The 26,721-nt window shown below is 36.0% G+C and overlaps 1 protein-coding gene and 1 long non-coding RNA gene across 2 annotated transcripts in view; both read right to left on the bottom strand.

Annotated features, from left to right (window-relative positions):
- The window catches only part of LOC127841518 (uncharacterized), a 52,113-nt gene that overhangs the window by 7,085 nt on the left and 18,307 nt on the right, over nucleotides 1-26,721 (bottom strand). Inside the window, exons 5-11 of the mRNA XM_052370398.1 lie at nucleotides 25,652-25,721; nucleotides 22,377-22,502; nucleotides 21,445-21,573; nucleotides 17,812-17,970; nucleotides 13,890-14,034; nucleotides 8,508-8,559; nucleotides 5,533-6,232 (exon numbers count right to left, since the gene is read on the bottom strand). Coding sequence (XP_052226358.1) covers nucleotides 5,533-6,232; nucleotides 8,508-8,559; nucleotides 13,890-14,034; nucleotides 17,812-17,947 — 1,033 coding nt within the window. The 5' untranslated portion in view covers nucleotides 17,948-17,970; nucleotides 21,445-21,573; nucleotides 22,377-22,502; nucleotides 25,652-25,721. The remainder of the gene's footprint in view (nucleotides 1-5,532; nucleotides 6,233-8,507; nucleotides 8,560-13,889; nucleotides 14,035-17,811; nucleotides 17,971-21,444; nucleotides 21,574-22,376; nucleotides 22,503-25,651; nucleotides 25,722-26,721) is intronic.
- LOC127841522 (uncharacterized) lies at nucleotides 4,656-5,203 on the bottom strand. Its single transcript, XR_008031047.1, has 2 exons — nucleotides 5,012-5,203; nucleotides 4,656-4,849 (listed from the first exon to the last, which is right to left on the bottom strand). It is a non-coding gene; the product is annotated as an uncharacterized LOC127841522 (long non-coding RNA).

Raw genomic sequence — 26,721 nt, 5'->3', positions numbered from 1 at the left:
TGCATCATATAATTAAAAACAACATCGAAGAAATTAAAAACTGGGTCAAGGAAAACGACATATTTGTTGTCAACAGAGGCTTCCGTGATGCCACCTCTCTGCTTGAACAGCTCGGGATCCACGCGCAGATGCCGTCATTTTTGCCGCGAGGAAGCAAACAACTACCAACTGATTTGGCAAACTCTTCACGGCTAGTTACAAAGGTATGTTTGCTTTATTTGCACAATTCACCGTCAGATAATAACGCTAAAACATGAACAGCACAATGTGGAATAACTATGTGCCATTTATAGGACCCATGTAAGACGATTTCATAATTACTGAAAGGGTTATACCGTGTAATGCAGATGTAACGGGTGTGTAATACTATTTGTTTGGAGAAGAAACAAAAAATCGCATTTGTTTAACCACCAAATAAACATTGACGATGCAAATTGAAATCTCTACTTTGTATTTTTGTCTTATTTTTATAATTAATTGTATTGTTATGTTGAAACGGAAATGAAAATGAATATATAGTATTATTGTTTTTATCTACACATGAGCCCGTGCATGAAAGTCTTATGTCAGCATACCGATCTTAACTTAATTTCTATGCATCGGATCAATTAACTTCTGTTTATAGGGAAAAACATCGAACGCTGTATGGTAGTGAGCTAATTTAAACCAAATATAAGCTGTAAAGTTGAGTTATTGACTTTTAAATATTTTACAATACCTTTTTAGGTAAGATGGGTAGTTGAAGCGGCTAACGCTAGAATCAAGCGGTGGAAGTACTTGGACCACATCTTGCCAACGAATCAAGTGCCATACATAGGCGACTATATTAAAATTATTTGTAGTTTATGTAACAAGTTTCTTCCACCTTTGAGTGCCAACTGTGAATCGTCTGAAGATGTTTTATGTGCGGTAAGGATGATGGCCAAACTAAAAGAAGAAAATAAATTGCAAAAATTTGTAGAAGATAATAACCTCCATCGCCGTAGCATCAGTAAATGGTCGTCTGTTAACGAATCTGTTTCCAACTTTCCTCAACTTGACGAAACTATGCTTAAACTCCTGACGCTAGGCACCTACCAGTTAAAGCTCTGTCCGTCTTACATTCAAGAATATATGGGCTCTGAATGCACAATCGATGTGTTCAGAGAAACTTGTGATCTCATTCGTGTCCGTCTTCAAAGCCGTCATATTTCATCAAAGACTTATCAGGTCTGGATTCAATATGACTCAGACCATGTTAAAGCATGGTATTGTCAATGCCGGGCAGGTGCGCGTACTGTTGGCACGTGTTCGCACGTTGCATCTGTCATTTGGTATTTGTCTGGTTTATCCGGGCCAATAAATGATTGTTGCATTCAGGACTGGGGCAAATATATTGATGACGCGTCTCATGTGCCACAAACTGTGGACACTTCCGACTCCGAGTCATATGTCAGTACTGTTGAGGAGTAAATAAGTCTTAAGTCTTTGGAATATTTTTGACGGAATATATCGACGACTAAGTTCTTATTTACTCCTCAATATGTCGGTATTTTCTACTGGTAAAACTATCTGAGTTAGCTAAAGGCGTATCTCGACTTTTAACCTGTAATTGTTTCAACATTCGGACATATTGTATTAAGCTTTTATATATTATGTAGCGGAAAGATACGTAGTAGAAGTTCTATGGTTATAAAAATGTTTAAACCTGGCAAAATATACATTTTCACAAACAGATCAGCCTTAAGTACGGAATCTGGATAGTGCCAGCCATAATATCGATCTTTCATCAAGGGCGACACATGACACACGAAGCGATACCCGATATTTTGCGCGACAGTCGCGGCGACGCAGGGTAATTTGCGCGACAGTCGCGGCGACGCAGGGTAATTTGCGGCGTCGCACGATATATTCAATGCGATATATCGCCGTATGGGCTAACTACACAAGGGCGATGTATTGTGTTAAATATATTGTGCGTCACTGTCCCGCATATGGTGCGTCGCCGCGATTGTCGCGCAAAAATTCGTGCGTCGCTTCGTGTGTCGCCCTTGATGAAAGAAGGGCGAGATTATAGATGGAACTATCCGGATTCCGTACTTAATGGATACTTATGTACGTGTCACTTATAAGATTTATGTGAAACACCGGTACATTCGCTTTTATAGTCCCTGCCAGCTGTTGTTAAAGCTTTCGGCTGATAAAACACGTTAATCTTTTTGGGATGATAGGAATATTTAAATGTAATATTGTATCATTTTGTTACATAACTAAAATCCATTGTCTGTGAAGTGAAAAGTATACACTCATAGATTAGACATGTGTACGTTATTTGACGTAATTAAGGTATATGCAGGACTGCTTGTGTCAGTAACATTTTGATACGTTGATGCGTTTGTAACGCTGAAGACGTCAATTCTTGTATAAAATACTGTTGTTTATGATATTTAATACCATGAAGTGTTGTGCATTATAACACATTGTTATCATATGCAGGACTGCTTATGTCAGTAACATTTTGATACGTTGATGCGTTTATAACGCTGAAGACGTCAAATCTTGTATAAAATACTGTTGTTTATGATATGTAATACCATGAAGTATTGTGCATTATAACAAATTGTTATCATAATGTTATACTGGGTGACTGGTTTATTATTTTTAATTTCCAACGGGATGCTTGATGTTAAGCTTGTATTTAGTATGTACATTATATGTTTGCATTCTTATTAAAAATCCGTTACCATAGTAACATCTTAATCATCAAAGATTCATTTTGTATTGCAGTAATTAAAAAATTGAATAATACAATAATTAAAATATATTTTTAAGTTGTTCGGTTAATATTGTTTGCCGATCGATATTTACTTTAAAAAGTGACATATATCATATACATTTAAATTGTTTCCATGGAAACGGCAATTGTAGTTTCAGAAATTATTAATTAAAACTTACCTGCATATATTCTGATCAATTCGGTATGCCTTAGGCAAAGTATGCTGTGCATGTTAAATTATACTTTATATTCTTTGATTTCTTTGACAAAAAATGTAGAAAAATGTCAATGTCTTACTCGTTACCATGACAACCAACAACTATTTGTTGTTTTTTTACAACATGCTGTGTGTATTCAATACTCATGTACAATTTTGTAATTTTCATGATGACGTATAATGTATATATATACGTTTGCAATTGATTTTTATATACCATTAGAAATATTCTCACGTATTTATCATGTTGCCATAGCAACCATAATAAAGCGATACTAATTATAAATATGTTGTTTTCCTATATACAATAGTTTGCCCTATAAGATAAAAGTAAATTCATTTAATTCTGAAACAGGGCATATTTCAACCCTTCGTGAACCTAGCCCTTTGCTCACCTGAAATAAAAAGGAACTGATCTGTTCCTAGCAGAAGAGATATCATTAGAACAAATGATCTGACCAAGTTTCACGAAGATTGAACAATAAATATGATTTTTAGAGTGTTAGCAAGGTTTAACTTTTGCCATATAAGAACAAATTGAACGCCTCTTCCCCCCCCCCCCTCTTGAGGTCTTGTTTTTTTCCACACACCAGAACCATTTACAAACTCATCCAAGATATCATTTAAACAAATGTTCTGACTAAGTGACATAAAGATTATACAATACAAAGTTTTTACAAAGTTTCACTATAGCCATATAACTAATACTGCCCCGCCCTCTGTCAACAATGTTTTTCGACCAATCTGAACCATTTTCGTACTCTTCATAGATATCATCGGGAAAAATCTACTTCCTGCGTTCAACAAATGTTCTGACCAAGTTTCATCAATATTGGACAATAAATGTGACGTTTAGTGTAAACATGGTTTAACTTTAGCCACATTAGGAAAAAATGCCCCGCCCCTTGGCGGCCATGTTTTTCAACAGACCAGAACTATTTTAGAACTCATCTAAGATATCATTTAAACGAATAATCCGACCAATTTTAACGAAGAATGGACTATAAATGTAACTTGAAGAGTTTTAACAAGGTTTTACTTATATAAGCTAAATAAGTTAAAATGCCTCACCTCCTGGTTGTAGTGTTTTTAAACAAACCGAAACCATTTTCAAACTCGTCCAAGATATCATCGGGACAAATCTTCTTACCAAATTTCATTATAAGATCTAACAATAAATGTGGTCTTTAGAGGGTTAACGGTTTTACTATAGCCATATAAGAAAAAAATGCCCCACCACATGGCGGCCATGTTTTTCAACTGACCGAAACCATTTGCAAACTCATCCAAGTTATTAATGGGTCAAAACGTCTGACCAAGTTTCATGAAGATCAATCAATAAATGTGCCCTCTACATTGTTAACAGGGTTTTATTATTGCAATATATGGACAAACGCTCCACCCCCTGACGGCCATGTTTTTCAACAGACCGGAAACATTTGCGAACTCATCCAAGATATTATTAGAAAACATGTTCTGACCAAGTTTCATGAATATTGGACAATAAATGTTACTTGAAGAGTGTTAAAAAGGTTTTACAATAGCCATATAAGGAACAAGGGACAAAATTTTCACAAAACCAGGTTTTCATTGTGAAAAAAAATCTGATAAAGGGAGAAAACTCAAACTGAACTTTTGAAATGAACAAACAAAATTAACCCCCATTGTAAGTTTGTTTTAAAAAAATATATATTTTTAGTCGTGGCGACCTTGACATTGGAGATATTGACGTGATTCTTTCGTGCGACACACCGTCCCATGATGGTGAACAAATGTGCCAAATGATTTTAAAATCTCACAATGAATGACATAGTTATGGCCAGGACAAGCTCATTTATGGCCATTTTTGACCTTTGAACTCAAAGTGTGACCTTGACCTTGGAGATATCGACGTAATTATTTTGCGCGACACACCGTCCCATGATGGTGAACAAATGTGCCAAATGATTTTAAAATCTCACAATGAATGACATAGTTATGGCCAGGACAAGCTCATTTATGGCCATTTTTGACCTTTGAACTCAAAGTGTGACCTTGACCTTGGAGATATCGACGTAATTATTTCACGCGACACACTGTCCAATGATGGTGAACAAATGTGCCAAATGATTTTAAAATCTGATAATGAACGACATAGTTATGGCCCGGACAAGCTTGTTCCGCCCGCCCGCCAGCCAGCCCGCCCGCATTCGCCAATCTAATAACCAGTTTTTTCCTTCGGAAAACCTGGTTAAAAATTCCCCGCCCCCTGGGGGTCATATTTTTCAACAAACCTGAACCATGAACTCGTCTAATAGATCATTGGGACAAATCTTCTGACCAATTTTCATGACAGGACAATGAATGTGGTCTCTAGAGTGTTTACAGGGCAAATGCTGATGACGCAAGACAGACATAAGTTGATCACAAAAGCTCACCATTGAGCATGTTGTCTCAGATGAGTTAAAAAAGCAAAGGACATATAAATGATAGTTCCCCTCAAATCAAAGCTCATCCTAAAAAATGTCTGTTTTTAGATGAAATAAAGTTTAATAAACTGATCATTCTCTATTGTAGTTACCTGTTCCAACAGCAGGAATGGCTACAGATTGATATCCATATGCACCTGCGGTTTCAAAACAGTAAAATACGGCTATTTCCAACATCTTTAAAGTTTCAATGTTGACACATTCAAAATGTGGAATGCTTATATGGATTATTTTCTTGCAATGGAGATCTCCTCCCGCACCAGAAACGCGACACTCTAAAGAGTACAATTTTCCCTGTTTTTCAAGTTGAATGCATGCATCTTTGTACTCATCTCCTCCTTTTTCTGACAGTCTTTGTGCTACACCTGAATGCTTCGATATAAACATATGCGTTGGTGATATAATGCAATCGTCAATACTATTCGCTATATCCCCGGTACATATATAAACAGTTATGTTTCCTTTTCCACCAAGATCCAATTTTGATATTTGTTTGAAAACATCTTTTGTTTCCACCAGTTCTGCCTTGTTTTCTGATAAATTCATACTTCTTGGAGGGTGTACATCTTTGACAGGAGACATCGACGGATGTTTGGGAAATTCAGACTGTAAATATGCTTCAAACAATATTATATCCTGCAATGTTCCTCCAACATTGCCACCAACATTGTTTAATGAAATATGTATGTTAAATGCCTTTTCTACAGCTGTTTTCCAGATTGTGATGTCATCTTGTTCTTGCAAATACCGTATAATTCCTTGGTTGATGTTGGCCGACATTTCATACAGGTCCTAAAACATAAACATATACAGTGAATAAATTAGACCTACATTTTAAAACATGCTTAGTTTAACATGTATCCACTAAGAATGACCTTGACATTCCAAATAGCCATTAGCGCTTTTTAGAGAATAAGAAAATAATTTTGTAAAATGCAATCCAAATGGAAGTTGCAAGAGAGCAAAAAATAACAATGCTCACCGATAACGCTAAGGGGATCTTGCCTAAACTGAGCAGTAGTGTTCACAAGGTACAGAGCATAAGGAACACTGCTGTATTTTACCAGGCTGGCATTTATTTTATTTAAGAAATAATATTTTTCTATCATGGTTTGTTGTCGAATAACCCACAGTAAGGAGTATAGATGCGTAGGAATTAAATCACGAGTGCGAAGCACGAGTGATTTGATAACACGCATCTATACAACTTACTGTGGGTTATTCGACAACAAACCATCATATAAAAATATTTTTCGATTCTAACACTATCCTGATTGATTTGGTTCAAGCTTTAGGACGTGAACTATATTTTTCAATACCCCGCCCTTCATAGTACTAAGTTCACTATTTAGTGACGTCATTGAATTGTACAAACATATGACGTCATTTTCATTCATAAATATTTTGCAAATGACGTCACTTTCATTGAAAACAACAATCGTAGAAACTTAATGACGTCACGTGTATTGATGCTACTGAAAAGCTGGCATGCTATAAATGTTTTCTGAATTACGTTTCCTAACAAATAATATTCTTTGTAGATGTGGTTATGCCACTAATCACCAAATATACAATTTGTTGTTTCATTATTTTTATATACATGCTACATTTATTACATTTCTTTTAGAGCGGGTTTTAGCACGTGCATTTTACTGCAATATTTTCTTTATTTATTCGGAACTATTTTCGAAACATTAAGCTCCGCCCATAAGTTATTGCAGAATAACCCACACTTGATTTTCTTTCTTTGCCTATAGAAAGCAAGTTGCGTGTCGTGTTAGAATGGACTAAAACAATTGAGAACTTGACCGAAATATCATCAAAACACCTTTATCAAGCGACTGGACCTACTTTTGAACCGGGTGCAAATAGGATAACAACAAATAGTCTGAGCAAGTAACATGTGAATCGGACAAAACATGCGACTTCCAGAGTGTTTATACGATTTCACTAATGACACATAAAGATAACTGCCCCTATTCACGGCACCCAACATGTTCAATGAACTGCAACAATTTTGAAGTCAAACTGGTTACCATAAAAACAAATGTTCTGAGCAAGTTTCACAATCATTGGGCAAAATGTTGTGAGAGGTAGAGTGGTCTAAAGCTTTTCTCTCTCTCTCTCTCTCTCTCTCTCTCTCTCTCTCTCTCTCTCTCTCTCTCTCTCTCTCTCTCTCTCTCTCTCTCTCTCTCCTCTCTCTCTCTCTCTCTCTCTCTCTCTCTTTCCTCTCCTCTCCTCTCCTCTCTCTCTCACCCTCTCTCTCTCTCTCAATTCATTAGTATAATTATATGAATGAAGTTTCATAGCAATAATTTCAATCAATATAGAGTTATTCAGCACAAAACCTGTTTGTGTAATAATAACCTTAACATACACCCACACAACAAAAGCAATTCCAAGCGAGGTTGCTTACCCCATGAACACACTTTTTACAGTGGTTTTGAACAAAAATTCATTTTTGAGCAGAAACACATTTGATTGTCCGCGAATTTTGACGATAGGTGAACATGTGTACCAAATTATTTTAAAGTTCTTAAAGCATTGTCAAACAAGCATTAAACCCAGGGTTATGGTTCCTGTGCATAGCATTTTTCCTCATTGATATCTATACACCCATGAAGTTTATTGTTGAAATCTTATGTATTTTGTGCTATATAGCCTTTAAAAGTGTGTGGCATACTGACAGTCGAACAATTTCTGACGGTCGAACAATGCAAACACAGTATACCTCAGCCTTTGGTGGGTGATCTTTAAGGTCCATGTCCTTGTACTTGATATTGAAAGTAAATATGTGGTTCTTTCAGGTGACACAATGTAGCATATAGTGTACAATAATGTCTAGCAATTTTCAAATTCAACCTCGCCTGGTTATTTACACATATTATTTTTGTTAGTATGACCTGGACATTGAAGTTCTCATATTGCGTGATATTATACTCCTATGTGTTTTGGAGTTACAGTCAAGGTTTCAGACAGACAGACCGACAGCTAATGGGGCAAAATGATTCGTACACAGCGCCCATCCTTCCTACTGGTAGATAACTAACAAAAAAGTATTACTTACAGAAATTTCAACAACTACTGTGTCAGGGTCGAGGACTTGCGAAACAGTTGAACTAAAACAAAATAATAAGGGCATAATTAAAAAGATGTACAAATCGACCTATATCATGTACATACATATACCCTCAAATGGAGATTATTTGCAAGAAAAAAAATAATGTCTCCTATCATTAAAACCCCTGATCAATTTAAGTATTATCATGGGACCCCACTGTATCGCGGAACTTGTCGAAAATCAATTACTTGCTTGCAAAAAAGCCGATATATTACCTGATTTATATAACCAATCCCTAAAAAAATCATTATTTCACAAAACAATCGCATTTATTTTACTTTGGTGTGAGAATTAGAGACGTACAAGCAGAAAAGTCATAACCTGTCAAATCGTCCGTAAAATCTAGGTCACTCCATTATATCGCGCTAATATTACAAAAGGAAAAAATTTCAAGTATGGTGGGCAACAATTGCCATAAAAATTTTAATAAGGTACATAACATATTTTGTTATCATTATAAACAATGTAAATCACAATTTTATCAGAAATAAGATTTTTAATCAGTTTTAACTTTTACACAGAGAATTAATCTGTGTTTTCAAGTATAAGACTGTAAACATGTTTATTCACAATCTGGACACAGAAATTCAGTGTCCTTTCGTATTACTCTCACATTTGTACATAATTTCAAATGAGTCCAATGTGGACATTTGTCACATTTTCCCCATGTAACCAATGTTATGTATGGGAAATTGTCAATGTCTGCAGGCTCAAATCTATTGCAAACGCAACATGATTCACAGTCAGTCTCAATGTCCTCATCGCTGTTCGCATCCTCAGGACTCAAAAGGGGCACCTGTTGTTTGCTGAGTCCAGATGTACTTGTTATAGGTCCCTTTTGTGTGTCCTTTTCTTTAACTTCAGGATCAAGAGCGACTGCTGATTTGTTGGCTGCAGCTGTTAGCTGCTGAACATTCTTTGCGTCCATCATGTTGCCTGTTACTTTAAAAGGAGGCACAACTCTTTTAGGCTTGGGCTTAACTGCCTGAGTGATTGTCTTTTTGGAAAAGAAATCAACAGCTGGATATTCAGAAGCTTGTTTTGCATCACCAGCATTCTGCATCAAGTTTGGTGTTCCTTCACTTGGTGTTGTTGATTCCATGGTTATATCCGGTTTATCAAAGATTGTAGATGGTGCTATCTGGGAGTGACTAATTGCTAATTTGTTGTATGGTAATATTCCAGTCTTCTTGAATGCTGATATTAATTTTCTGGAGAAAGTGCTTTTAGAAAGGGCTTTGCTGTAAGTTGGGCAATATTGTATTTGGTGATGTTTAAGCCAGGATTTAACTTCATGAAGTGCTGACACTCTTGATAGTATATGTCTTTGAAGGGCCCGAAAATGCCTACATCCAGGGGCTGGGTTACATGACTTGAGTGTGGTGGAAGAACAAAAAGGATGACATTGTTCGCTTTTGCCCATTCAGCCAATGTTAATGAAATGTGTGAGCGTCGACCATCGTACAATATGAGTGTGAGATGTTCGCTGTCTGTAGGAACATAGGCAATGAAATGTTTCGTCAGATAGTTCAGAAACACTGATGTATTGGACCGTTGTCCTGGGCAGACATAATATGGTGGAACACTTTGACCAGCAGCATTACCAGCTGCTATGATGGTTACTATGGATGATCTTGCAGATGTTATATTTTGTGGCACAGTGTCCTTTTTGCAGATGATTTTTGGTGGGGTGTGTTCACTGTTGACACCAGATTCAGAATATCTTCTGAGGTTTATCTATCATTTTGTTCTCTGTTAGTACATTGAAAAGTTCATCATAGTATTTATTTAGTGTTTCTCTTGATGTTTTCACTCTTGAAAGATCCAGTTTTTGAGGTTTTGATGACTTCAGTTCAGGCCAGCGTTTGCAAAAACCATTAAAACCAGTTGTCACTTAGGCTTTTTTGATCCGGCTTCAATGTCTTTCCCAAAGACTCAGCATAATCTCTCCCCATATATTGTTCTGATCTCTTCGTGTACCCAAATCCAATTTTAGCCATATAGGTCACGTGGTCTTACAACTTCTTTTCTTCCTCTATTATGAAAATGGTCTCGTGTCCAACTTTTGCCTCAACATCAACGCGACCTTTAATTCTATCCCTAAGGGTTGTTTCTGGTACAGCAAACATCATTGAGGCTCTGTACGCAGAAATACCACCCAAAGTGGCCTCAAACACCCTCTGGAGATTTTCTCTGACATACAAGAGACGCTGTTTTTTTGGTTGAGGTTCCTGAAAAAGAGAACAAAGTTATAAGTTCAAATTCTCTTACATTGTCATGCAAGCAAAAATCAAATCTAAAATTTGCATTTGCAAATTATTGTTTAAATTTGCACAGAATTTGACAACTATGCGCTTCCGTAGATTTTTTATTCAAAAGCGGGAGTGACGTGACGTGACTGTCAAACGTTACAGACGACCGCAAACTGTCAAAAGTATTTTTAGGAAAATTAACACTTTTTAAGACAAACTCTGCAAGAAAATGATGAAATCAATTAGAAAATCATTTCTGATACATAAATAAAACAACTTACCGCAACTCGGAACATTTTTTCGCCGGAAATATGTCGAAAAGAAAACGAAAGTAAGGAGTTACTAACGTAAACAACCGCTAGGTGGCAGTGTAAGCGAAATATTTAGAGTTATAAAAATAGCGCGATTCAATGAATGCCGCGATACAGTGGGGTCCGAGTATACTTATCCTTACCACAATAATGTGTTACAAATTGAAACCGTACATGATTGTGAAACTGACCAAATTTCTGGCAACATTAAAAGCTCTTTATTAAATGTTGCCAGAAATGTGGTCAGTTTCACAATCATGTACGGTTTCAATTTGTAACACATTATTGTGGTAAGGATGTGTTTTGTCTATAAACATTTATCTTTTGTTTATCTTATGAAGAAACAACAAGGACTGTTTGTAAAACATGCATGCCCCCCATACGGGCTGTCCGTTGTAGTGGCAGCCATCGTGTGAATACGTTTTTTGTCACTGTGACCTTGACCTTTGACCTTGTGACCTCAAAATCAATAGGGGTCATCTGCGAGTCACGATCAATGTACATATGAAGTGTCATGATCCTAGGCAAAAGCGTTCTTGAGTTATCATCCGAAAATCATTTTCCTATTTCGGGTCACCGTGACCTTGACCTTTGACCTTGTGACCTCAAAATCAATAGGGGTCATCTGCGAGTCATGATCAATCTACTTGTGAAGTTTCATGATCCTAGGCATATGCGTTCTTGAGTTATCATCCGGAAACCATTTTACTATTTCGGGTCACCGTGACCTTGACCTTTAACCTAACGACCTCAAAATCAATAGGGGTCATCTGCAAGTCATGATCAATCTACTCATGAAGTTTCATGATCCTAGGCGTATGCATTCTTGAGTTATCATCCGGAAACCATTTTACTATTTCAGGTCACTGTGACCTTGACCTTTGACCTAGTGACCTCAAAATCAATAGGGGTCATCTGCGAGTCATGATCAATCTACCCATGAAGTTTCATGATCCTAGGCGTATGCGTTCTTGAGTTATCTTTCAAAAACCATTTTACTATTTCGGGTCACCGTGACCTTGACCTTTGACCTAGTGACCTTAAAATCAATAGGGGTCATCTGCGAGTCATGATCAATGTACCTATGAAGTTTCATGATCCTAGGTCCAAGCGTTCTTGAGTTATCGTCTGACAACCACCTAGTGGACGGACCGACCGACAGACCGACATGAGCAAAGCAATATACCCCCTCTTCTTCGAAGGGGGGCATAAATATTAGTCACCTGACCTATGAATTCTCAAGAAGCCCCCAATCATTTAAAGGGATCTTTTCACGCTTTGGTAAATTGACAAAATTGAAAAAAGTTGTTTCAGATTCGCAAATTTTCGTTTTAGTTATGATATTTGTGAGGAAACAGTAATACTGAACATTTACCATGGTCTAATAGAGCCATTATATGCATCTTTTGACGATTTTAAAACCTAAAAATTATAAAGCGTTGCAACGCGAAACGATTGAATAATTTGGAGAGTTCTGTTTTTGTCGTTAAATTTCGTGAAACTACGAAGATTGCTTATATAAGGTATAAAATACGTTCAATATGTGTACTCGGCGGAATAGCTCAGTAGGCTAAAGCGTTTTTACTTCAGGACTCTGGCAGGACTCCAGGGGTCACTGGTTCGAAACCTGGTCCGGGCAATGTTCTTTTCCTTTTTTTAATTTTATTCTTGATTTTTTACTGGAGCTTTTACGATCCAATGTTTACATTTATCGATATAAAGCATTTAATGAATAAGTTAAAAAATGCCAAAATCTGTGAAAAGGCCCCTTTAAATTTGTATACCATTTTTCCGGTTGTCTTGTGTAATTTTGTACGGATGGATGAAAGACGGACGAAGAAACAGAGTAAATGATTGGTAGATACATGAAGACCAACGGCAAATATATCAACCAATATGAATGCCAAGTTTTATAATCACAACTTATGCAAGTTTTGAGTTAACAGGGTTCTGTATCAAGTTGTGTTGTATACTCAGTAACAGTGACCGGACCTTTGCCAACTGGTGATAAAGGTTCAATATAATCTTGACCTTGTCATATATTATACCAGATCATGTGTTTCATCAAAGTATCTGACCTGCTTTTTCAATGAGTACATGATCTAGTGTCATAGACTGACGGAGGGCTTAAACTATAGTCATGTTGTGTGAAACTGGAGCTATAGCTGAGAGTGATTAAGACTGTAGTTTGAAATGATGTACAGGTAAAGTTGTGTCTGCCCCTTGAGCAAAATAAGAATGTGATCTTTAAGAAACTCATTTGATTTCTTGTGACATACCATATATATTAACACTTCTAATAATCAAGTACTAGGTTGTATCTTTGACATTTAATCTTGAAGGCAGTTTTTCAGTTTTATTCACAAATGTTTGGATTGAGGAATAAAAACTGAAACTGTCAAACATGTGTTTGTAAGCAAATGTAAGAATGGAAATCATGTAAATGCAAAAAGAAATGTTCTTTAAAAAAAAGCAACAGGCGTTTTAATTTCATATTCAGATGAGGTGCACTATTGATAAATGTGGACCATTTTGTTTGGAAACACACAGTCAAGTAATATAAGTTATACAAGAAGTGTAATTATAATTGTTAATAGTGTATGCAAATAAAGAAAAATAACAAGAACACTATTTTGATGTCTTACTATAATAAAGTTTTTTTCCATTTTTGCACTCAGGCCTATTGGGGAGACATGTTCTCAACAGTCCATACTACATTAACAAAAGTCGAAACTGGGTTAGACAGTTACATAAAAAATACCAACCAAAAAAACTGGCCCGCATCCAATGACTGCTTAACATCCGCAAGTAATGTAATCAATTTGTCTTCTTTAAGTCCAGTATTACTTAATATTTTGACATCCACTTTGAGCTCTCTATCTTCAGTTTCATACCATTTATTTGTCATCCCTGAAAAGTTTAAACAGGACCAGGTCAAAATAAGAATTTCAAAATAAGACTCAAAGAAAATAATCAATATTGTTTAAACATAGACAAATATACAAATAAAATAAAGCATTAACGCATTGTGATATTTTTGCATACTACATATTAAAATAAATAGAACAAGATGCGTTTGTGAAACACAATGTCCCCCTATATGACGTTTGACTTTGAAGGATGACCCTGACCTTGTGAAGTATGACCTTGACCTTGACCTTTCAGCACACAAAATGTGCAGCTCCATGAGATACACATGAATGCCAAATATCAAGTTGCTATATTCAATATTGCAAAAGTATTCATAAAATAAGCGTACTGGGCCACATATATTTGACCTCTGACCTTGAAGGATGACCTTGACCTTTCACCACTCAAAATGTGCAGCTCCATGAGATGCACATGCATGCCAAATATCAAGTTGCTATCTTCAATATTGCAAAAGTATTTATAAAATAAGCGATCTGGGCCACATATATTTGACCTCTGACCTTGGAGGATGACCTTGACCTTGACCGTTCACCACTCAAAATGTGCAGCTCCATGAGATACACATGCATGCCAAATATCAAGTTGCTATCTTCAATATTGCATAAGTATTCATAAAATGAGCGATTTTGGCCATATATATTTGACCTCTGACCTTGAAGGCTGACCTTGACCTTTCACCACTCAAAATGTGCAGCTTCATGAGATACACATGCATGCCAAATATGAAGTTGCTATCTTCAATATAGCAAAAGTTATTGCAAAATGTTAAAGTTGGCGCAGACAGACCAACAGACAGACAGACCAACAGACAGGGCAAAAAAATATGTCCCCCACTACTATAGTGGGGGACATAAAAAGTAATATTTTCATTGAAGTGTTTTCATTGTGTCCAACTTTACCGTAAAAAAAAACCCATCTAAATAGCAGACATGGTATTTGCACAGACAAACTTAATTTTAGATGTTAACAAGAGCTTGTCACAGTAGTGCCAAATCCCCGCCGAAATGTGTTTGCTTGTATGACAACATTTGTTTTAGAGAGTAGAATAATATTTGTAAAAAAAAATAAAGGGAGATAATTCATTATGCTCCGGACAACAATTTACTTTGAAATTAAATAAAGGGATAAAGTTCAAACACTAAGGTAGATAAAGTTATGGTTCTTAGTCACTGCACTTCTCCTACTTGCCATCTGTTAAAGATTCAAGTTTCAAGTAAATCCAATTAGTAGATTTAGAGTTATGCTCTGGACAAAAATTTACTTTAAAGTTATATAAAAGGGGAGATAATTCAAAAACTAAGGTAGATAGAGTTATGGTTCTTAGTCACTGCACTTTTTCTACTTGCCATCTGTTTATATTTCAAGTTTCAAGTAAATCCCTTCAGTAGATTTAGAGTTATGCTCCGGACAAAAATTTACTTTAAAATTATATACAAGGGAAGATAATTAAAAAAATAAGGTAGATAGAGTTATGGTTATTGGTCACTGCACTTTTCCTAGTTGCCATCTGTTTATATTTCAAGTTTCAAGTAAATCCCTTCAGTAGATTTAAGGTTATGCTACGGACAAAAATTTACTTTAAAATTATATAAAGGAGTATATAATTCAAAAACTAAGGTAAATAGAGTTGTGGTTCTTGTTCACTGCACTTCTCCTAGTTGCCATCTGTTTATATTTTAAGTTTCAAGTAAATCCCTTTAGTATATTTAGAGTTATGCTCCGGACAAAAATTTACTTTAAAGTTATATAAAAGGGGAGATAATTCAAAAACTAAGGTAGATAGAGTTATGGTTCTTGGTCACTGCACTTCTCCTAGTTGCCATCTGTTTATATTCAAAGTTTAAAGTAAATCCATTGAATAGATTTGGAGTTATGCTCCGGACAAAGTTTCAGCCGGACGGACAGACCGACAGGACCAATTACTATATCCCCTCTGAAAAAAATTTCGACGGGGATAACAATACCTGCTGCACATTACAAAAACTTGTGACGACCCTCAAACAAACTTATGCAGCTTACATGTATCACGTTTAAAAATACATGTACAAATTTTCGTTTAAAAAAACATGAGTCATGTTAAAATCATATCAAAATCGTAAATAAGCAAAGCCACTGTGTCTCAACAGTTATAGTTTATATGTGTGATTGATTTAACCTGACTGATATTCCATTGAAATCCGTAGCTATTTCTAAATACAGATAATACAGTCGCTCATCTTTGACATGGCTATTTGAAGACGAATGTATATAGTCATGCGCTATCACTTGGTCACATTTCGACATAAAGAAATACCCTAATAATAACTGCGCATAGCCACTTATTTATTATTTTTTTATCGGAATAAGTTTGTACATTTAGTGTACGAATGTGGCATATAATTATGTGTTAAAATCCACATTGATAATTTGGCAGCATAAAATTATATTGTGAAAAAAACAACAACGAATAACCAACTGAACTCAAGCACATGACACTCGGTTTGCGATCCCTACATTGATCCACTGCAACAACATAATGAGGGATCCTTACAGAGGACTTGAAATGATAACATTTTTGGACTATAAATTCTCTAGTGGAACAACATACAAAGTGTCACTATTATGCCAAAATGTTGCACCCAATTGTACTTCATTAACTATCATCTACACTGTTAACGTTTGATCAAGATCTACACAGTAGTTAAGGAGAAGTTGGTAAGACACAATTATGGGACCATATATTCTATGGTGGAAAAACAGGCAATTTCCCATTATTTGGCTAAAGCTGGCCAGATACTAAAACCTTAATTAAAGACAATTAAGGTTATTAAAATGTAAACGATTCATCAAATAGAAAAGGAAGATGGACTAGAATCAAGTGCTTTATGTATCCGATTGGAACATAAAAACCAGTGGAATCAAAAAGTGGTCTCTCAGTTGAATTAATGGAAAGACAGAGATGGAACACCAATACTCCACCATCTTTGATGGCATATTTAAACAAGAGCATCGCTTAGCGGGTGTCAACGCTCGGCTGAGGGTGCCTTTTTTAATAAAAGAAAGCTTGCCAGAAGTTTTATATTAGAGGTCACAGTGACCTTGACCTTTAACCTAGTGACCCAAACAATGGATGTGGCGTGTAGAACTCATCAAGGTGCAGCTACACATAACACTGTATTATGTGAATTGGGAATAAGACATCAATTTGGGAATAAATTGTGTTTTATCAAAAGTGCATAATATGCAGTTTTATATATTGCATTTATCTAGTTTTACAAATTATAATTAAAACATATACTTGCATATATAATAGCATCATTTAAATTTATTTTACTTAAAAACTGGATTTTTTATTAATTAAAAAAAAAATCCTGATGAAATGAAACTGTGTCCATGCCGCGCATGGACACGGCTTAAAATTACACTTTAAATGATACAAATTCAATCATTGTTAATGAAAAAGTCATGGAAAAGTTCTTATTAAGCTTAAATTATGGATAATATATTACAAAAATATATGTAGATCATGAAATGAATAGTTTTGTTTGAGAAAATCACCAAAATGATGTCCATTCCCAGTTTGATGTCTTATTCTCAATTCACATAATACAGTGTTTCATGAAGTTTCAAAGGTGTAGGTGGAAGCACTTTGATTTTAGAGCCAATGTCAAGGTTTTAGCGGACGCAGAGCTGGCTATGAAAATACCTCGGGTTTTCTCCGAAAACAGCCGAGCTAAAAAACATAACACAATATTCTTGTAAAAACACTTAACATACATGACGTGAGTTTCTCTCTTGTTGTTAGATTTGTCAGAAGTGCCTTTGTCTGTTTGATCATCTGGCAAGGCACGGCAATATAGATCTGTCGTAGATATCCGTAGGATACCAATGTAGTGATACTTGTTGTAATCATGTCGCATTCCTGTTTGCATATCTCTATCAAAATAATCACAGCTATAAGTAAATGTGATGTATGCTATCTAATGGCAAAATAAAAAAAGTAATATTAGAATGACCAAAATAACTTAATCTAAGTTTCCAAAAGTTAAAAAGAAACAACATCTTATGAAGAACAAGTTCACAAACGTGACTCAAACAGCCTCACAACTTTGTCAGGTATTTTCACTTTCAAATTTAGCTGAAAATGTGTGGATCACAAACGGTAAGTGGCTCAAACTCATACTTTATTTAACTTCTTATTTTATTGCTGGAGAATTGTGAAAGTGGCTTATCCAAACACGTATAACCCACAACCGACCTAATCAAACAGTAAAAACTCCTCCAGGGGGTTATCAGCAATATAACAGTAGCCTCAATATAACTCCTCCTGGGGGGTTATCAGCAATATAACAGTGGCTTCAATATAACTCCTCCTGGTGGGTTATTAGCAATATAACAGTGGCCTCAATATAACTCCTCCTGGGGGGTTATCAGCAATATAACAGTGGCCTCAATATAACTCCTCCTGGGGCTTATCAGCAATATCGAACATGTTTTCTCAAACCTATGCAACCTTTTCTGTTACGCAAAATGGTCAAACCATCTATCATCATCACATCAATGCAAAATACTGAATGGGGACATGCTATTCATTTTTGGATAGAAGCACTAAGAATACAAATTGAACACAATATTTTTTACATCAAAACATAGAAGCAACTTTATGATTATTGTGCAACACCCGTGCCATCTGTAGCCAATTGTATAAATCTGGATATCTCTTATCCAGCGGATAACTTTTGGCTATCTTCAATTTTATGATAGGATAACCAAAAGTTATCCGCTGGAAAAGAGTTATCCAGATTTATACAATTGGCCGCAGGACAATAAAGTTAAATAACTTTGAATCAAAAGTTAAAGTTCATGTGTAATGCATATTCCCATAATGAGATCAAGCAAGCTATACAAATTCAATATGATATCTCTTTTAGTTTTCAGGATATTCTATGGGGAAAAAAATAAAAGAATAACAATTAACAATAAACAGAACTCTAACAAATGGATGCATTGTTATTCTTGTTCACTGTACACACATTGAATGAGATCTACCTACCTTTTAAATTTGAAGTTGATACCTGTGAGTTTTTGACATATGCTCCAGGCATGTACTTAACTTTCAATGGCACCGTTATTATCACTAAGTATTTTATAAACAGAAAAACTACCAGTATTTTTGCAACAAGAGGGCCAAGAGGCCTTAGTTCGCTCACCTGAGAGGAGTCGGTTCATTCAATCTTTACCAAACGTCAAACTTGACCTAGAAATTGTCCAGACAAACATACTGGTCAAGTTTCATCACTATTGAACCAAAACTCTGGCATATGGAGTGTTTTTGTTTTTGTAAGATTTGACCTGGTGACCTATATTTTGAGTTGACCCCCCTTACCAAACATCAAACTTTGCTTACAAAAATAAATATTATGATCAAGATTCATAAAACCTGAAACAAAATTGTGACCTCTAGAGTGTTTACAAGGATTTTGTATAATATAATGAAAATTTGGACAATCTAAGGGCAACAAGGGCTGTTTGTTAAACATGCATGCCCCCCCCATATGGGCTGTCAGTTGTAGTGGCAGCCATTGTGTGAATACGTTTTTTTTCACTGTGACCTTGACCTTTGACCTAATGTAAGTTATCATCCGGAAACCATTGTACTATTTCGAGTCACCGTGACCTTGACCTTTGACCTAGTGCCCTGAAAATCAATAGGGGTGATCTGCCAGTCATGATCAAGGGGGGAGTGAGAGGGGGTATAATGTGGGGTGTGGTTATTTATAAGATGTTTAAAAATAAATACTTTTTTTTGGGGGGGGGGGGCGGGGGGGGGGGGGTAGGGGGGGAGTGAGAGAGGGGTATAATGTTGGGTGTGGTAATTTATTTTATGTTAAAAAAAACAAATTGGGGGAGGCGCGGGGGGGGGAGGAAGGGGACGTGAGAGGGGTGTATAATGTGGGATGTGGTAATTTATTAGATGTTTAAAAAAATATATTTTTTTTTGGGGGGGGGGTGGGGGTAGGGTGATGGGGGGTAAGAGGGGGGTATAATGTGGGTGTGGCAATTAATAAGATGTTTTAAAAAAAATTGGGGTGGGGGATGGGGGGGGTGGGGGGTGAGAGTGGGGTATAATGTGGGGTGTGGTAATTTATTAGATGTTTTAAAAACAATTTGGGGGGGGGGTTGGGGTAAGGGAGGTAGGGGAAGTGAGAGGGGGTAAAATGTGGTGAGTGGTAATTAATTTGATGTTAATAAAAAAAAATGTTTTTTGGGGGGGGGTTGGGGTGGGGGGGGTAGGGGGGGTGGGGGGTGGGGGTGAGAGGGGGTAATAATGTGAGATGTGGTTATTATTAGATGTTTAAAAAAAATCTTTTTTTTTTTTGGGGGGATGGGGGGTTGGGGGTGGGGTGAGAGGGGGTAATAATGTGGGGTGGGGTAATTTTTTAGATTAAAAAAATGGTGGGGTGGTAGTCGGGGGTGGGGGGTAGGGGGGGGGGGGGGGTATAGGGGGTGGGGGTAGGGGGGGAGTGAGAGGGGGGTATAATGTGGGGTGTGGTAATTATTTAGTTGTTGAAAAAAAAACTGGGGGGGGCGGTTGGGGGGTAGGGGGGATTGAGAGGGGGGTATGTGGGGTGGGGTTATTACAAGCCTTTTTACTATATAAATATAAGGAAAACTACCCGTCCCCCTGGCAACCATGTTTTTCAACTGACCGGAACCATTTTCGAACTCAACTCTCATATCAAGGAAACAAATGTTATGACCAAATTTCATTAAAATTGGGCCAAAATTGTGACTTCTAGAGTGTTTACATGTTTTCACTATATACATATAGAGAAAAATGCCCCACCCACTGGCGGCCATGTTTTTTCACCAATCTGGACCATTTTCGAACTTGTTCGAGAAATCAATAAAACCAATGTATTGACCAATTTTCATGATGATTGCGCAAAAATTGTGACTTTTAGAGTGTTTACAAGGTTTCTCTATAGCCAAATAAGGAAAACTGCCCCGCCCACTGGCGGCCATGTTTTTCAACGGACCGGAACCACTTTTGAACTCAACCAACATATCATTAAGACAAACATTTTGACAAAGTTACATGAAGATTGGGCATAAAATGTGACTTCTACAGTGTTTACAAGTTTTTTCTTTTTTTTGACCTAGCAACCTAGTTTTTGACCCGGCACTACCCAGTTTTGAACTCGACCGAGATTTCATTGGGACGAAGCTTCTGGCCAAGTTTCATGAAGATCGAACAATAAATGTGGCCTCAAGTGTTTACGAACAAATGTGGACGGACGGATGGACGGACAGACGACGGACAATGACCGGTGACAAAAGCTCACCTGAGCAATCAGGTGAGCTAAAAAGAGTATCCATATAACTTAACACATATGCAAGAACATTTACAACTATTTTCACTATTTAGCACAACAGCTATATCTGTGAAATGGGCAGTTCTGCATGCAATGATTGTTTCGGATATCTTGTTGAATTGTGTTGGAATCTGAACTCCTGGTCCGTGGCTGAGCGACACTCCTTGAAACAACAAAAGCATCATTTTGGCAAAGATAGAAAAAAAGGACCACGAATCAATTTCTTTTGCTCGATATTGGTTTCACTGTCAAAGGAAAATTTGAACAAATCAATTAAATTGATGCCAATAAATAAGTAAAATATATCTTGTGCACCTTGCAGCTAATGCAGAACACAATTTATTTGTGGAAATGTTTGAGTTAAAGATTTCTTGTTGAATCACAAGCTTTTATTTATAATAAGTAAATTGTTCATTGGGATTTACTCTCAATTTAACCGTAATTTGACATACAAGCGAGTGTACTATAACAAGGCTCAACTGTTCATAAGACATTATTTTGACATTTGACCTTAAAATGTGACTTAACAAGGGTCTTATTTTGTGACTATAAAACAAGGTGTGGCACTTCTGTGGTAACAAAAGCTCACAATAAGCTTGCTGTGCTTGAGCTTCTCTGTAAAAAATGTCTTTATTGAGAACATGCAAATTGTTGGGGGCAGACAAATGACCCCTATACCAATCCAATGATCTTTACACATACACAATTAATTGAAAATGATATTATTTTATTTTGACACATGTGTATCGCATTAAAAGCACCACAGTTCATATACTAACAAAATAAATAGAGCACACATAAGCTACATTTTTATTTACCATTCACTAAACAATTTTGCCCGAAGAATTATAGTACCAAGCACATTAAATATATGTACCAATTTTAATAGAAATGAAATATTTTATAGTACCAAGCAAATTTAATATATGTATTACATTTTCTAGAAATTAAATATTTTTAAATAACCTTGTTCTGTTGTGAATTCAAAGACAACTACATGCTTTGACAAATACTTCAGCTCTGGTTTGGCAACCACATGGATGTTTAAATTATCTCCCATGCTGCCCAACTGCTTCTTTACTCCAGGAGGTTCTTAAACAATTCAAAGTTTGTATGTCAATACTTTCATTTTATAGATAACAAGATGTGTTTGTGAAACACTATGTCCCCGTACATGACGTTTGACCTTGAAGGATTACCTTGACGTTGACCCTTCACCACTCAAAATGTGCAGCTCCATGAGATACACATGCATTCAAATATAAAATTGTTAGCTTCAATATTGCAGAAGTGACATGACATGAGCAATTTTGACCCATATATTTGACCTTGAAGGATGACCTTGACCTTTCACCACTCAAAATGTGCAGCTCCTTGAGATACACATGCATGCCAAATATCAAGTTGCTATCTTCAATATTGCAAAAGTATTCATAAAATAAGCGATTTGGGCCACATATATTTGACCTCTGACCTTGAAGGATGACCTTGACCTTTCACCACTCAAAATGTGCAGCTCCATGAGATGCACATGCATGCCAAATATCAAGTTGCTATCTTCAATATTGCAAAAGTATTCATAAAATAAGCGATTTGGGCCACATATATTTGACCTCTGACCTTGAAGGATGACCTTGACCTTTCACCACTCAAAATGTGCAGCTCCATAAGATACACATGCATGCCAAATATCAAGTTTCTATCTTGAATATTGAAATACTGCAAAAGTGTACATTAAATGAGCGATTTTGACCCATATATTTAACCTTTGACCTTGAAGGATGACCTTGACCTTTCACCAATCAAAATGTGCAGCTCCATGAGATACATATGCATGCCAAATATCAAGTTGCTATCTTCAATATTGCAAAAGTTATTGCAAATGTTAAAGTTGGCGCAAACCAACCAACAGACCGACCAACCAACAGACCAACCAACAGACAGGGCAAAAACAATATGTCCCCCACTATAGTAGTGGGGGACATAAAAACTAAACAAAAGTATTTAGAGAACCAAGTAGTCCAGAGTTCAACATCTTTCAGTTTACACCATGGAAGGAATTATATGTACTGAAATTAAAAACAATTATCTTCCTGGCCACACTGTCATCCTTATAGCAGCAATGATCAACTTCAACCATTAACAAATTTTGAGTTTTTTTTTTAGTTCCGCTGGTTATTTTCCGCTTTAAACAATATTTAAGTCATTTCACAGCAGTCAGTTATCCAACACACATTTTTTAAAGGGTTAGCTGAGTAACAGAATGGACAAAGAAACAATTTCATGACCAATCCCACACAACATAAATTGCCAGGCCTGGTATCAACCCGCAATCCTCCCCATTTGTAGTCCTGTGCATAATCAACTGAGCTGACAACTCAAAAAAAGGGAAAGCTTGGATAGGATAAACACGACAAAAAAAACAAACTTGCATATGAGATTCGTGATTAACTTTTGTACATGCTTTCAAGCCATTCATTAAAGGCCCGTAAAAGGTGACAATCCGTAATTATTACTGATTTTTAAAAAAAATGTGCATATTTTATTTGTAAAGGTTATCCAAAATTAATATATATATATGCTATTAGTCATTACCATAAAAAATTAGCAATTCAACTTGTTTTGAGCTCAAAATACGGTGTCCTCCAAGTCAATTGTGTTTACAAACAATCAGTTTATTTACATCGCTGTTTACTCAATCATGCAGAGTGATTCCGAGTCGGTTTTCCGATAAAATATTTTGATTGATCGGCACAAGACATTATGTATCAGGTGAACAGTCGCAATTACAATCAAGGCAAAAGTGAAAAATAAGAAAATGAAACATATATTAAAACAAGTATGCATGATGCAATTCCATGTAAAACATAATATTGTCTACACAAAAATATTTTACCAAACTCATGTTCTCTTTCTTTGTTTACGATGATATTGTGTTGTTTGTACTACGTCATCAATATATGCGTACTTAACGAAAGAACCCGAGGAACATCGTAGTTAGCGAAAATGTACGAAAATTGCAAAGTTGTAAACATTTCTTCAAACTATGAAACAGGTATATCTTCCATAATTCTTGACAACGTTGCACCTATTATCATTTTTTATGCAAGAGTAACGGACATGCATAATAATTGGATTTGTCACCTTTTACGAGCCTTTAAACTGTTTTGAATATTGTTTTGAACTTTTGTAGCTAATTGTATTACTTCCATGCAAATCAGGAAAAAATCACAGCGAGATGTATCTCATTTATTTGCATGGCATAGACAAAAATGTACACCATTACAAAGACTGTCTATTCATGTTTAATTGTGCATTATGTTCTGGCATCCATGTACCAAGTTTGCATTACTGTATGATCTGTATTGACACATACATGGTATCGGTTGCTAATATACTAGTCAAATTACAATAACAGAAAGATATTACAATCATAGAAAGATATTACAGAAATTAAATGGCAGGTGTTAAGCAAATATAACACCCAATAAGGAGAGCGCTGTCTATCATTGCAGAAGACCGCAGTAGAAACCACTCTTCAATGGGGAGAGGCGAATATTTATTCCACCCTGAATGTTGTGCATGAAACTTTAATTACATCTAAAAACATACTTTACTTTTAATAAAAATGTATTCAACCTTAAAAAGAGTTCACATAAAACTCATGCACTCATCAAACTTGAGCTGTTAAACACAAATTTTCTAAACTTCTAAACATTATAATCATGAAGAGAATTTTTTACAAACCAGTGTTGCTATTTTACCTATAGGCTCAAACCAAAGGAATATTTAACATTCAAGCCCTATCAGGATGTTATGCGTTACAGGGTCATGTTATAATTGTATAAGGATGACAATATGGGAATTAGCATTGTGGAAAAATGAGTCAAAATAAAATGAATATTGTATGCTGTAAAAATATAAGAACTTCTTCAGAAAAACAGTGTGTTAAAAAATATAAACAAACACACATATCGAAATAAGACAGAGGTCTTTGATGATTCCAGTTAACATTTCTCTACTACACGTATGTAGCAAATTGGTTACAGTATGTTATTAAAACATTACAATACAAGGCCATTTTTCTATCAAAATTTTTGGTCCAGTTGTTTTATTAACGATATTGACCAATATTTGTTGTTATTGTCTGTCAAGCTTTCCACTTGTTTAAGGCATTAACTTATTCACTTAATAAGTATAAATTATGCAACTAAAAACATATGGTTCCCAACCATTCTTACCACAATTGGTGAGTTCTCTGTAGTCTTTGTTTTCCTCTGAGAAAACATCATTTTTTACGTCAAAGAATTGCTGTAAAACATGAAAACAATGGCTCTATTGGACACACATTATTGCAAACTGGTTAAAATGCATGTGCATCTAGTAATATGTTTGCTTCAATGTGTTTAGTGTTTAAGCTAGCCAATTTTTCAAATCAAATAAATCAATTTCAAATGGGTGCAAATTGTACATCACTTTCAAATTAAGTTTTTCATTCCTTTGCACACGATACTATTTGTTTCCATTTCCTATGGCTGAAAGGAAATGCAGAACTTGGTTTCAAATCGATTCTCTAAATTGGTAAGTTGTTGCTTATGAGTTATGTTTTCAAGAAACTGACGGCTTTTAAAGCACACATTTTGCTCATCACAATAATGAGGTTCCAAATATTCATGTTTGAGAAAAAGTCCAGATTAACAAGATGTGTTTGTGAAACACAATGTCCCCCTATATGATGTTTGACCTTGTAGGATGACCTTGACCTTGTGAAGGATGACATTGACCTTGACCTTTCACCACTCAAAATGTGCACCTCCATGAGATACACATGCATGCCAAATATCAAGTTGCTATCTTCAATATTGCAAAAGTATTCATAAAATAAGCGATTTGGGCCACATTAAATTTGACCTCTGACCTTGAAGGATGACCTTGACCTTGACCTTTCACCACTCAAAATGTGCAGCTCCATGAGATGCACATGCATGCCAAATATCAAGTTGCTATCTTCAATATTGCAAAATGATTTATAAAATAAACGATTTTGGCCACATATATTTGACCTCTGACCTTGAAGGATGACCTTGACCTTGACCTTTCACCACTCAAAATGTGCAGCTTTATGAGATACACATGCATGCCAAATATGAAGTTGCTATCTTCAATATAGCAAAAGTTATTGCAAAATGTTAAAGTTGGCGCAAACAGACAGACCAACAGACAGACCAACAGACCAACAGACAGGGCAAAAACAATATGTCCCCCACTACTATAGTGGGGGACATGAAAACGTCTTTTTACATTGATAAAG

The sequence above is a fragment of the Dreissena polymorpha genome, chromosome 8 (genome assembly GCF_020536995.1).
Source record: "Dreissena polymorpha isolate Duluth1 chromosome 8, UMN_Dpol_1.0, whole genome shotgun sequence".
Lineage (NCBI taxonomy): Eukaryota > Metazoa > Mollusca > Bivalvia > Myida > Dreissenidae > Dreissena > Dreissena polymorpha.
The sequence above is the reverse complement of the archived record's forward strand: the minus strand, read 5'-3'. Positions and strand labels throughout refer to the sequence as shown.